Source organism: Syngnathus typhle, linkage group LG21 (genome assembly GCF_033458585.1).
Source record: "Syngnathus typhle isolate RoL2023-S1 ecotype Sweden linkage group LG21, RoL_Styp_1.0, whole genome shotgun sequence".
Lineage (NCBI taxonomy): Eukaryota > Metazoa > Chordata > Actinopteri > Syngnathiformes > Syngnathidae > Syngnathus > Syngnathus typhle.
In genome coordinates this window covers 7,689,921-7,703,051 of record NC_083758.1, presented here as the reverse complement: position 1 = coordinate 7,703,051, position 13,131 = coordinate 7,689,921, and the positions used below count along the sequence as shown (strand labels likewise).

Here is a 13,131-nt window from a genome sequence, read left to right as displayed (position 1 = left end):
CTTGGTTTCCATGACGACCGTGATCCCTGTATGATAATGGGATTGCCGGCGTAGCCGTGAAAGCGCTCATATCGTGCGGGCGAGGCTTACTTGCTGTCCCTAATCAAGTGGCTCTTGTGGCTGTTACAAAATGGCAGCTTGTACGTTTTTATCCTGGAGATGAATGATTTTGATTGGGTTTTTTTTTGGGGGGTTTTTTTATAACCAAGGCCAGACTGAGCATATTCATCTCTCAGCCGGGGAAAAAAAGGGTTGACAACTATAGATCTGGCTCTCCTTTTTTGTACAAGACAAATAACGTCATTATCTAACAGGAGCATTCAAAATAGGATCATGTCGGGGAAAGCGCCTCGGGAGAGAGCGCACGCACGCACGTCGCTTTTCTTTCCCGATTCTCCTTTCAACCACAAGACAAAGTGGTGCCCTCGTCTTGTAGTTTGCGACACCGATTGGCTGCTCGGATGCATTTGTTTCACCTTAATGGCCGTCCCCCCCACAACAGCCCGCGGATCTGATTCGTGAGCGCGGGAACACAATGTTGCCCCCCGGTGAAAAATTCCTGTCCCCGCGCATAATTACAGAAACGAGCCAGGTGCCCCGAGGCCGTTTTCTCCTCGACGACGAACACAAAAGCTTTGGGCCTGTCAATCAAGATTCATTTCCATTAAAGATGGGCCTAAAGAGGCATCGGCGTCCAATCAGGAGCCAAGAAGTCCGATCGCTAACGGCGGCCGGTGATGACGCTCGGTGGTCTTCTCCGAGGCTCAATCTGGGATGCTGAAGCCACCTGTCAAAAGCTCTCATCTTGACTTTTTATCCCCCCCCCCGCCGTCCCCCGCTCATCCACCGCCCCCCACCTCCTCACTGTCAACGTGTGACAGGAGGAAGCAGGAAGCTAGTTGTGCTTTCCACTTTATCTCTTTTTTTTTTTGCCTGCCACATCAGTCTGGAGTGTTTACACGCAGCTCAAGGTCAAACTAGGGCAAACCCTCGCTCGCTCGCAAGCAAGCGGGCAGGCAAGCGAGCACTCATTTGCATGAAAAAGCAATTTGGCTGATATTTTGGAGGAGGCAGCCGACATCTGGAGGGCGCTGGCTGGGCTTTCTCCAATTAGACGTAAATGAAAGGAAATGAAGGGTGGATTCAAGTCAGCTCGCAGGAACCCCCCAGTTAAGTAACCAACTAAAAGAAAAAAAACCTCAGCTCACTGAAAACTATTTTTCTCGGCCACCCAGTTGCATATAAAACGCATATCGTGGTCCTAAAATAGTCCGTCTCCCCACTCCGCCCCTTTGGTTGTCATGGCGATGTGTTATTATCTGTCCAATGCCGCCCCAACCTGTCGGCGGCAAAGATGGAGGCAACAGGCGCCCAGCGTGAGGTGCACTTAAAGCCGGCGGAGAAGATCCACCTTGTAATGCTCTCGCTGCCTTGGCTAAACGGAGACAAAGTGCTTGTCATTTCCTTGCTAACACCCTCTAATCCCGCAAATGCCACCGGCGCCGGCTTCACGTCGCGCCGTTTCAGACAATCGAAACGAATATTTTTTGCCTTTTATTATTCATAGACCAAATTTGCCGAACGGAAAGTCAACAAGCTAGCTCGCCAATGGAAAGTTTGCCTTCCCTCAGCCGCTCGTACTCGAGGCGCGCCCATTTCCCGGCCATCGATAAGAAATCGAAACGCTGTAATGGGACGTGCGGTCGCTGCCTCTGGCAATTAATGCGCGCCATAAATCATGGCTTTATCTCCGTCTTCCCGCAGACGCTCTGTCCCGAGCAGTAACGCTGATTAATTTTGTTTACGTATCAGAACGGGTCGTCGCCAGCGCCGACCTCCGGCGCTCTCCTCTCCGCCGTAATGGCGCTGATGATAGCGCCGGAGAGGCTCCCACTCCAAGCACAATGGCGCCTGATTGGATGGCCCTCGGTGGCGTTCGCCGCAAAAATCAGCGCTCCCTTGTTGCCTCGCGGAAAGCTCGCCGCGTAATGAGAAGCGGCCCAGGACGCGGTTCCGTCTTTCTAATCACGGGCGGTCACGGCGCAAGTTCCGACCAGCCGCAATTTTTGGCCTTTAATCACTTCAGCTCCTCTTAAGGCCGTATTGCCCGACATGCTCGGGCGTGAAAGCCAATGATTATGATTACGGGGTCACAATTGTCGGCTTAGTACCTGCAGGTCACAGAATTCCGGGAACATTGCGTTCCACGCGAGCTCGCCTAAAGGTCCGATTTCAAGCGCGACGTAGGTTCTGCGCGCTCGGCGGCCGAAGCTCCGTCGTTGCAGCTGCCGGGCTCGTTCTTTGCCGTCTCTTCACGCTCCGTCGGCCTCTTCGGGTTGTTCTTCCCGCTGCCCAAAATAAGCCTCGTCACATTGTCACCTTTTAAATTAGCGCTTGTGTCGCCGTGGTTAACACGCTCGCTCGCTCGCATCCCAAAGACCGAAGCGAGACTTTGAATGTGAGGCGGTTCATCCTGTCTGTCTCTCGACGTGGCCGCGTTGTTGTTTTTTCCTGGATTAGTTTCCTCCGGCTGCTTCCCGCCGTCACGCATGCGCACGTATCGTGGCAATCTGTGTTCTCATCGAAACGTAACCTGATTCGCCCGTCGCCATTTTGCACCAAAGACCGCGAGTGTTTGTCAGCCGCCACCGCCGCAATGTTTTAGTCATGGCGATCCGTCGGCACAGCACGCGGATGAGCAAACATCTCATTCCATTTCTTCACGCTCGCGGGGAAGGAGGCCAGGACGGAGTAATCAAAAATAGTGTTGACAGAGCGGCTTGCAGAAATGGAATCGGCAAAGGCGGGCGACTCCCGCGCAGCCGTCACGGCCGCCTTCCTCGGAATTAAGACGAGCGGCCGGATCGGTGACGGAGCGGAGACCGTTATCTGCAAAGCGCACCGACGGGATTTTGTGTCGACAAGGTTGTCCGCGGGTGCAAACGTTGGGGAACTCAGACATTGACTTAAACCCTGGCCAATAGGAAAGTAGTCATTCTGTTTCTGGTTCAAAAGGTCGGGTCAATATGTTTGCGACGGAGCAGCTTCAGGAGTTTCCGCCACCGGCTCATCGCGGGCAAAAACGGCTCGCCTGGTGGCTAATTAGTAAAAAAAACGCACTTGAGTCAAATAAACAGCCCCTCGTCGAGCTCATTTGCTTTAACGCCGTTCAACGGCCAAAATTCATTCGAGCGTAAGTTGGACAAGATCGGACGTCGACGGCCAGCAGTGATAATGAGGGTCCCCCCGGCAACAGATGTTTTGGGGCGAAGGAGCTTCTTGCTCAAGTATAATTTGATTATCGGGCAGACGGAGAGAAAAGAAAGTGGAGCAGCCTCCGTTTTTTTTATCCCCCCCATCGCGGCGTGCGCCATTTCCGCTTCACCTTTCGATACGAGTCGCCGAAGCAAACCCGTAGCGAGTCTGCCGCTAATCAGCGCTAAAGCGACGACACCGCCGTTATCTGTCACGCCGAGCCGCGGTGGTTTCAGCGGCGCTCTTCAAGCGCCGTCGCGTTAAATGAGAATGTCAGCCGGATCGGATGTGACAGCTCAAAGAAAAGAGCCGTGTTATTTATTTCCACAAAGCGAGCGCGTCTAAACGCTGACTTTGAAATGACTTTTGCGAGCGAGAGGAGGCAACCCAGCACGTCGTCGCCGCCGACGACTTTCTTTGTGTTTACACTGCGCCCCGTCGCGCCGCCATCATCTAATCGCGTGATTATTTGCCAAAGGTGTTTGTCTCCTCGCCGTTCCCGCTATGACACCGCTAGCGGATTAGCAAGCATCCTCCCCTTGATGACATCAGCATTTTTTTTTTTTTTTTTTTTATCTTCCAGATTCACGTCTTTCCAAAACCTCGTCGGTTCAGAAATGTCCAAGCTAGGCCCAACGGAATCCGTAAGGCAGCGCTTGTTGTGACTCCGCTTATCCGCCAATGTTTTCTTCCGTGCGCAAGAGGCGAAAAGGTCGCGGTGACACGAGAGCACCGCCGAGATTTGTCACATGGCGGTCGCCTCCCGCCGGCGGCGCATCTGGAGAAGATCACGTCGGGAGGTCGAAACGCAAACTTTAAACGACCCGGGCCCGCCGCTGCTCCCTACTTGCAAGCCGAGGCGGAGGTTGAGCAAACTTCCGAGCGCGGCCTCCGACCCGAGGCGACTTCCCCCCGGGGGCTTTGTTGGTCCTCGCCATCGGAGCGGAGCGCATCTCGGGTCAATGTCAACCCGTCTGTCAACATTTGACGGGCGGAAGCAGCCGCCGTGTTTAATCTTTTAGCCTTCGCCCGACTCCCTCGTCGTGTAGCGAGACTTCTCCAACTGCTGGCATTTGCTCACCCCGCTAATATTTTATGGCATAAAAGAAAGCAACAAAAAGCGGACGGACGGCCTTGGACGTCCATTTTGCGCTTATTGATCGGGCTCCACTTCATTCGACCTATTTTCCGCAAGGTGCCTTGTCCGTCATATAAATGGAGCGGTCGTCCCCTCCCGGAATCCGCCCGTCGCCGCGGGAACAAGAGAAGGGCGATAAGCATTCCGGCCTTCGCTTTTCTTCCCTCTACTTAGCTTTTGGAAGGCGTAATTGAAAACGCGGGCAAATCTTTGAGCTACGGCCTTAATAGAGCTGTCGCGGGCCTGGCAGAAAAGCGCTCTTAATAACTTTTTTTTTTTCCTCCCCCACTTCCATTACCCCGCGAGATTGGCTGCAGGTGAGTAAAGAGGCCGAGCCGCTTATCTGCCGGCGCTCGGCGAGAGCTTCCTCGCGCGGCGGCCCCGCTCGTGACCGACAGGCGCAAACGACGGCGTCGGTTCACTAAGCGCGCCTTTTCCACCGACGGCGCCATTGACATTTGAGCTCTTACGTGTACACGATTTGCTACGATTGGCTCGGCAGATTGACTTCCTTTCCAGCAGAGTGACCCCGCCGCGTTTGGCTCGGGAAGCCGCCCATCCGACATGTTGTTAATTCAAATGCCATTCGTGTAGCGCCAGCTAGCAAGCGCGGCGAGACTGGATTTCGCAATCGGCGTAATTAAACTGTTGGCGTTCCCTTCGGACCCCGACAAGTGTCTGATTATTATCGGTTTATCCGGGATCCTCGAGAAGTACCCCATTCCCGGGGCGGCGGCGGAGCGTAATGAAACCTGCCGGCGATGTTGGAGTGATCATCGGCGGCGGCGGCGCGACGACGCACTCGCAGGCAATCAAAGTTTATTAGCGTGATTTTCACCGCCGCCCGGGGAATTTCAGCTCGGCCTCGTACCTTGGAATAAAACACGACCGCTCCCTATCGATCGGCGTTATTGATCCTGCCCCAATTAAGCCTTCCTGTCCTTATGCTACGCTGACAAAAGTATTGGGACAGCGTAGAGGACACGCGCTAAAGTTGGCCATTTTTTTTGGTTGATTTTCCAGAGCACGGTGAAAGGAAAGTTTCATCCACGGCGCTTTGATCGAAGCCGACGTGTGCCGATAGGTGGCGAGGATTATCGATGAAAGGCTTTTAATTGGCGATTCACTGCACAATTAAGTCATTGGAAGCTACAAGACGGATGCGATCCGACTTGCCGCTTCCCGCTCGATGGATCGTTTTCTCCCGTCTCAAAAGCAAAGTCTGTGTGTTTTTTGTATTTTGGGGGAGGGGGCCGGTATCAGAGCGAGCTAAGGGAAGTGACCCAGATCCAGAGAAGCCACGTGTGTGTGTTGTCTCCGACGTCGGCGCCGCGTTTGGGGACCTGCCGGGCCATCTGGCTGCTCGGTAATTGGGTTGAAGGGTTACTTTCAAAATTCTTTTTATCTATCTACATATTTTATTTTGGGCTTTTCGTGACATGCCGCTTGTCAGTATTTTCTTTTTGGATTATTAATTTTAATATATGTATTTTTTTCCCCTCACGCGCTAGACGATCCAATGTGACACTTCAGTGAAGTGGAAAGGATGCGGCGCAGTGATTCGCAGGGAGCGGCCATTTTGTGCTTGTGCCGCTTTCTGGGTCATCACAACAGTCCGCGTGGAATTTACGCCATGCATGATATTCCCGCACTGACGTGAGCGCCCTCGGAAAAGGTCAACGCGGCTTGGGCTTTTCGCCGTGAAATGAGTCGAAGTGGATCGCGAGCGGCGGTGCGCTTCTCGATGAGTCATTAAGGTGCAAAGGTAGCGTGTTGACGTTTACATTCAAGCATTCCAGCTCTTTCAGAGAGTCGAGCAGGAGGCGGCACGGAACACGGCCGCAGCTGCCGCGTGCCGACACGAGAGCGCGGCGTCCTTACGGGCCGACTCGCAAACACTCCATTCAATTAAGTCGGAAAGCGGCATCGACATTTATTGCCGCTGCCGCGCGGGGCTAATAAATAATCTCCTGTTTAAGAAAAGCGTGAGGGGCTTCGCCGTGACCCCGCGCGCTCGGGCAAATGTTTGTGCGGGCTTAGCTGGCAGATGCCATCCGTCCGTTGGAAAGATGGACGAAGAAAAAGGTGACGTCTCCATGTGTTTTCTTTAGGCTCGGCGAGATGAACGAGAGTCGGAGGGAAGCGCTGGCGGCGGCCCCCGCGCCCACCGCCGCCGCCTCCTCCTCCTCCTCCTCCTTGTCCAACACCACCAACGTGGCGGGCGGCGCCGGACCCAAGGACGAGGCCTTCTCCAAGCTCAAAAACAAGTTCATGAACGAGCTCAACAAGATCCCACGTGAGTTGCGCCGCCGCTTGCTCTCAACGCCGCCCTAAAATGGCGGCCGGTGTTGTCAAAGAAGCACGAGTTGGTCAAATCCGCTTGAGATCTCTCGCTTGCCTTCACACCTCCGCGTCGACCGGCGTGGATAAATATAGCGACAAGCGCCGAGCTAGCGACTCCTTTTCACCGCGGGGAGAGAAGCTCCCGTGGAAGAGCAGTGGCCCCGTTTCCTACAAATACGCACGGCGACATCTAATGCTGCCCGCGGAGAAACGGCAAAACAAAATGGCCAGGCAAAGGATACAAACGTGCACCACTGACACGAAAACAAATGAGAAAGACAATTGATTTTTTCTTTTTGTTGCATAAAATGTCTAATAGGAAAGTAGTAGTCTCAGCTATTTTTACGTAATATACTAATAAATCCTCTCAGAATGACTGGTGGCAAATTGTGGAGCAATTCGAAGCGTGCAACATTTTTTACATCTCCCCGCCATCCTCCTCGAAATCTCAGCGTAACGACAGATAAGCAGCGGAAGGGCTTAACGCATCTTGTCTTTTATTCCCCCGCCCGCCCGCTCTCTCTCTCTCTCCCTCTTGTGCTATTTTTCTCTGGAGAGGCGACACTCGCACAATGCGCTTAATTAGGCGAGCCTTTCATTGCTTTGCGCCACTCGGGCCGCCTTTAATTAAGGAACAAGCCGGCGCCGACGTGCGCTCGACGAAGACGATAAGCGGCGTCCGGGATGGGAGCGCCCTTAGCATGCCGACAGGGAAACGCAATCCAATGTGGATGGAAGGAATGAAAACAAAAAAAAGTTGCTCCACAAATGAAGTCAGTGGAGGGCCAACTATTATTTTCTCTCTGGTCATTGATTTTTGTCAACAGGCCATTGATCTTTGCACAGCATCCACCTCTCCAAAAAAAAAGAGAAAAAAAACACTTTTCGTCTTTCTGACCCTGGCAGTGCCGTCGTGGGCCATCGTGTCCATCGCCTTCGTGGCCATCATCCTGGTGCTGGCCTGCTGCTTCTGCGTGTGCAAAAAGTGGATCTTCAAGAAGAAGAACAAGAAGAAGGGCAAGGACAAAGGCAAAAACGCCATCAACATGATGGACGTGAAGGACGGGGCCAAAACCGAGGTAACGCCACGCTTGCAAATTCACACGCGTTTAGCGCAAGTATTCTGATTTCCTGTTTGGTTCTGTCTAATGAGGACCTTAATGAGGTAATGAAGTGGCACGCACCTCGAGAAATGACCCAAACGGGAGAAAATTCATCTGACTTTGAATGCTAGCCGTTAGCTCGCTTAAGCTATCGATCCATTTCCGCGAGGGGGAAAAGGCGGCGTCTCATTTCTCGAGGTCTTGCTCCTGTTGACTCCTGTGTGTGTGTGTGTTTTTTTAATGTGTGTTTCTTCCTTCTATGTCCTCCTTATCTGTGTTGTGTCTGATGACTGTGCGGGATGGTGACTGGCGGTAGGTTTCCCAATTGCTGTTGGATTTTCTCACGCCTGCTGCTCTGATGTTGCGATCGTTTTTCCGATAGCCTCTTGACGACGGACGACCGTTGAGCTCCCCCGATAGATGTAACTATGCATATACAGTACACGTAGCTCCGTGGTACTGTCGCCCGCATATGCGCATACGCCCGTCCTGGCCGCGTACGCGCATATACGGCGCAGCCGCCATAAGACGGGCCCGAGCGACGCTGATTGGTTGACGAGCCTTCCGCATTTTCAACCCCGGACCAAAGTGTGAATTGGAAACGACAAAATCGGAAGCGGGAGACCAATCCAGAGACCAATCAGCGTTGTTCGGCCCTTTGCTTTCACTGGAGCCGATGGAGTCACGAGAAGGAATTCTGGAAAGTAGTTGCGCAAGCACCCGTTTGCTGGCATGCGGCTTGGCATAAGAGACCGGGCGGGGAGGGGGCGAGGAGGATGATGATGATGCTGCTGATGTTGTTTGCGGGCGTGACTTGTCGCGAGCGATGGGGTCGACGTGACCCGGAAGCACCACACCGAATGCTGTGCATGCCAAAAGGAGCGAAACGAGCCTCTTGGACGGCAACGTTTGATGCTGAATGACTTTGGAGCCTCTTCAATTGCATGTTTTAGGCACCGCCCCCCTCACCCGCACCCCCACCCGCCACCACCTCCCGCTAACCCCAGCAGCTCAGGGTTGCTCCGACTTGAAGTGACACCAAAGCCAGCGCTGAAGATTCTTTCTTCTCACTCAATGCCTGCCCATGGCCCTCTTTCCTCCAGACGCCGCCGTCAGGGGAGCCCGATTTTAGTGCATCTCAGAGCATGTTGCCGTCCGTGTGTTTTAGTGCTTGCTCCCCCCCATGCTCCCCTTCAAATGTCATAAAACAAGCGGCAGCCTTTGCAGGAGTCGGTGGGCCGAGCCGGCGGCGGCGGAGGAGGGGGGAGCGGCGCCCGGGCGGCACTCGGGGCGAGGCGACACTGATTCTTAGTGGGTGTCTCCTCCAGGCCTTTAAGGATGAGGAGGACGCCGAGACAGGCCTGACGGAAATGGAGAAAGAGGCTGAGCCCAAGGAGGAGCAGAAACTGGGCAAATTACAGTACTCGCTGGATTACAATTTCACAGAGAACACGGTGAGATGCCGCCGGAACCGGCCGGGCTTCTTTGTTTGCTGTTTTTGGGCCAAGGGAGCTCGGGGAGGCCACGCCGACCGATACCGTCCCGCTCGCGAGGGCCGTCGGTTCCCTCTTTCCCTAATAGACGATTGAACAAAGGCTCCGGCGTTTTTCTCGTTTGTTTCCGCCTGATTGCAAAGCTTCCCCCGGGCAGATCTCCGTCTGTTTTATTTGGTTCCGCCAGCTGATTTTTAAAAAGCAGACGATGCAGGACCGCCATCAGCCGGCCGGCCAGATGTTGCTTGACAGATAAGCGATGCGCTGACTGAACACGCCGCTCTGGCCCGTCCTCACGGGACGGGACCGCTTTCCGGCTGCTGACGGGAGCGCAATTAGCTCAGCTGCCGGATCCTCCTTGTTAGGAAACAAATATTTGCCGCGACGCTCGGCTGCAGGTAAAACAAAATGAAGGCGCTGGCGTAAAAAGGTCTTCATTTTCCTTTACGGCAGGGGTCACCAAACTACGGCCCGCGGGCCGGATACGGCCCGCGGGACCGATTAATCCGGCCCGCCAACCCTGAATAAATTGTATTATTAAACTTTTTTTTTTTTTTTTTTTTTTGCTCATTTTGCCTGCAATGACTGCGTTTCCCCAGTAGACGGGGAAGCTCGCCTGCGCATTTACTACCGGAAGCCGTGTCAGAAAGCTCGGTGCACACTCACAAGTGCGTGTACTGACATGGCGCACTCGCGCTCTATTTGTATCAGTCCCGAATTTAGAGCGTGGGCTGTGACGACAGCATTCTTGTAATTTGCGCGCTGAGCTTTCAGATGCAGTTTTGCGCTAAAGCCACCCACAAACCTTCCCCTGGAATCCTTCCGTTAAAATGTCGCCCAAGTAAAGCAGGGTGAACACAGTGCCGAGCGTTTAAAAGAGTTGCCAATTTGGCTCGACGTACGCGACGTGACGTTCAGCCACATGAACGTCAACATCAACCCGTCACAGATCGAGGTAAACGGACCAACACCTCGGATCTCGCCTAAGAATTGCCACAACAAATTTTACTCCAGACTATGACGCACTATCAAACTAAAAAGACAGCGGTGTCTACAAGCCTACTGGAACCTACAAAAGGATTATAAGGAAGGAACACAAGAACTTTAAGAGACTGCTCATATGTGTCAGAGAGGTTCTGCTCTGACAACTGAGCTGAACTTTTATCTGTTAAGATTGTGCATGGCACAACAGAAAGTTAATGTTCCATGGTTTTTTTTCTATGAAGAACCCAGAGAGAGTTATTTAGTTATTATTTATTTCCTGTTTTTTCTGTGAAGAACTCAGAGAGGGTTTAGTTATTATTTATTTCATTAATAGTGTTATTATAAGTTTCCTGACTTTTTTTTCTGTAAAGAACCTGGTAAGGGTTATTAAATAACCGTTATTTGGTTATGTGTGGCTTTCTGGAAAACAATAATTTTTTAAGCTCCCCTACGATCGTCACACTTTTTCTGTTACAAACTGCCACCGGCCCGCCATCAGAGAAGGGAAAGGTTATGTGGCCCTCACAGGAAAAAGTTTGGGGACCCCTGCTTTACGGTGTCTCCAGAAGACTGTTCAGCAGGCGATGCTTAACGACACTTGTAAAAGTCAAAGGAACACACGCCATTAGCGCTCAGCGGAGGATTACTCGCACGACGACAAATTATGGACTCGTTTCGCTCAAAGGGCCTTTAATGTGGACAAAATGATATTTTACACAAGCGGCGCTAATAAGCCGTATCCCGACGGAGGGGGCGGCCATGATCGCTTTAATCTGGCGCGTCGCTCCACGCGGCCAACTGCACTTGGACTACATTTGGCTTTTATCGGAGGCACCGGTGCGGTTAAGCCAGTCCGGCGCGGCCGCCGAGAGAGAGCAGCGCAAACAGCGCCGCGGCAGATGTGCAAACAAGGCCACGTGGGACAGGTGCCATTACGAGCACGGAGCCGAGCGCCCCGGAATCGCACCTTTTGCTCCATTTTCAAGCGCGGGAGTCCAAATCAACCCCCTGCCGTGGTGAAGTTAAGAGGCTAATTACGCACAAGTTTGTCGCTAAGAACTCTAAAAAGCCAGAGGATTGATTTTCCTGTCAGATCAGCCCCCGGTTTTGTTTTTTTTCCCCCCCCCTTCTTCTCGCTCTCCCCCTCCCTGGTAGGCTTCCGGGATCTTGATGGCGGGCGGCCTGATGGGAAGTTGATTGACTAAGCAGCTCGGTCGCCTCTCGCGGGGGCGATGACTGACAGGTCAATCGGAGCGGCCCGACCGCCCGGCGCACTTGACAATTATCGGCTTGGTCTCTGGACCGACACGCTGTCGCAACAGACAACTCCCGACCCCACAATGGGTGAAAATGGGGGAACATGTTAAAGAAAAAAAAAAAAGCTTTGTTGCTGAGGTCACGTACGAAGGCACGCCCCTTAAAAAAAAAAAAGGTGGCTTTTAAAGAACGCTTGGAATGATTTCTAGATGTTTCATCTCTTTCCTGGCTTCAGCTGATGGTGGGGATCATCCAAGCGGCCGAGCTTCCCGCCATGGATATGGGCGGCACGTCCGACCCGTACGTCAAAGTCTACCTGCTCCCCGACAAGAAGAAGAAGTTCGAGACCAAAGTCCACCGCAAGACCCTCAATCCCGTCTTCAACGAGCAGTTTACCTTCAAGGTAACGGATCTCCTGTTTTTTCTTTGCTCTCCATTTGCATGGCGGGTAGGGCGGGCAGACAGCAGCCAGCTGGCGCATTAACAAGCTCCTGACAAAAGCGATCACACGCCCGCGCGGCAGATGCTGAGCCCACACCGTCACGGACGCCAGACTTTTGCTCAGGAAACTTTCCATCTCGTTTTCTCCCGATTTCTGAACGCGGGGAGGTAACGGTTGCCCTAGATGTGGGGGTGGCACCGCCCCTGCTTGATTGTTTTTTTTTTGTTTATTCAGGTTCCCTACGTGGAGCTGGGCGGCAAGACACTGGTGATGACGGTGTACGACTTTGACCGCTTCTCCAAGCACGACGCCATCGGCGACATCAAGGTGCCCATGAACAAGGTGGACTTCAGCCACGTCACGGAGGAGTGGCGAGACCTGCAGAGCGCCGAGAAAGAGGAGGTGGGCGCCCGCCTCACTTTCTTTCCCCTTCAATTAACACCCGACGCGGATTTGCCGGCTAACGGTTCAGGAGATTGAATTTTCACGCTAAATGTCACAGCGCGCCCTAGCACGTTGCCACGGCAACCTTCTTCTTAGCGCCACCGTTGCCCCGTTTAAAGGTTAATTGCGACAGCGCGAGGGGAGCGGGCCGCCGCGTTTTAAGTCGAAGGCCGACGCCTGCGAGCATTTGCGAGAGCCGGCAAGTTCCGCTGACTGTATGATGTGCTTGCTTGTTGAACTGTGGGCCAATAAATTGACTTTTCCGGGTCGAGTGAAAAGAAAGCGCTAAACGCCGACGAAGCGGTTAGCACGTCCGCCTCACAGTTTAGCGGTTCCGGGTTCGAATTTTGACTTCAGTTGCAATTTATCCTCTTTGTCTGAGTTACGGCAACACGGCTTCCTCAAGCCATGTTTGACGATTGAATCGATTCATTTCATTTAGCTCATGTAGCTAATGATGGCATTTAATGGAGCCCAGCTTCATCTTGTTAGTCAGATTTTTTTTTTTTTTTTTTAATCTCTGCAGGAAATGAAATGTTGTCAAATGAACGCCGATGTGAGTTTTTTTTTTTTTTTGTGGGGTTCATTTTGTCTCTATTATGGTTCTGCTCCGTGGGCGCCGCCATTAGCTGCTGAACACCCGTGCGTGCTTGATTTATGATGTCTCGGCTT

At 52.9% G+C, this 13,131-nt stretch overlaps 1 protein-coding gene across 3 annotated transcripts in view; it reads left to right on the top strand.

Annotated features, from left to right (window-relative positions):
- syt1a (synaptotagmin Ia) overlaps window positions 1-13,131 on the top strand; it is a 37,701-nt gene that overhangs the window by 22,841 nt on the left and 1,729 nt on the right. For 2 of the 3 annotated variants that reach the window (XM_061269074.1, XM_061269075.1), the window contains 5 exons: window positions 6,505-6,689; window positions 7,643-7,815; window positions 9,168-9,293; window positions 11,809-11,976; window positions 12,250-12,417. In XM_061269074.1, the coding sequence (XP_061125058.1) occupies window positions 6,515-6,689; window positions 7,643-7,815; window positions 9,168-9,293; window positions 11,809-11,976; window positions 12,250-12,417 (810 nt within the window). In that variant the 5' untranslated portion in view covers window positions 6,505-6,514. The remainder of the gene's footprint in view (window positions 1-6,504; window positions 6,690-7,642; window positions 7,816-9,167; window positions 9,294-11,808; window positions 11,977-12,249; window positions 12,418-13,131) is intronic. The other variant, XM_061269076.1, reaches the window with a different exon arrangement.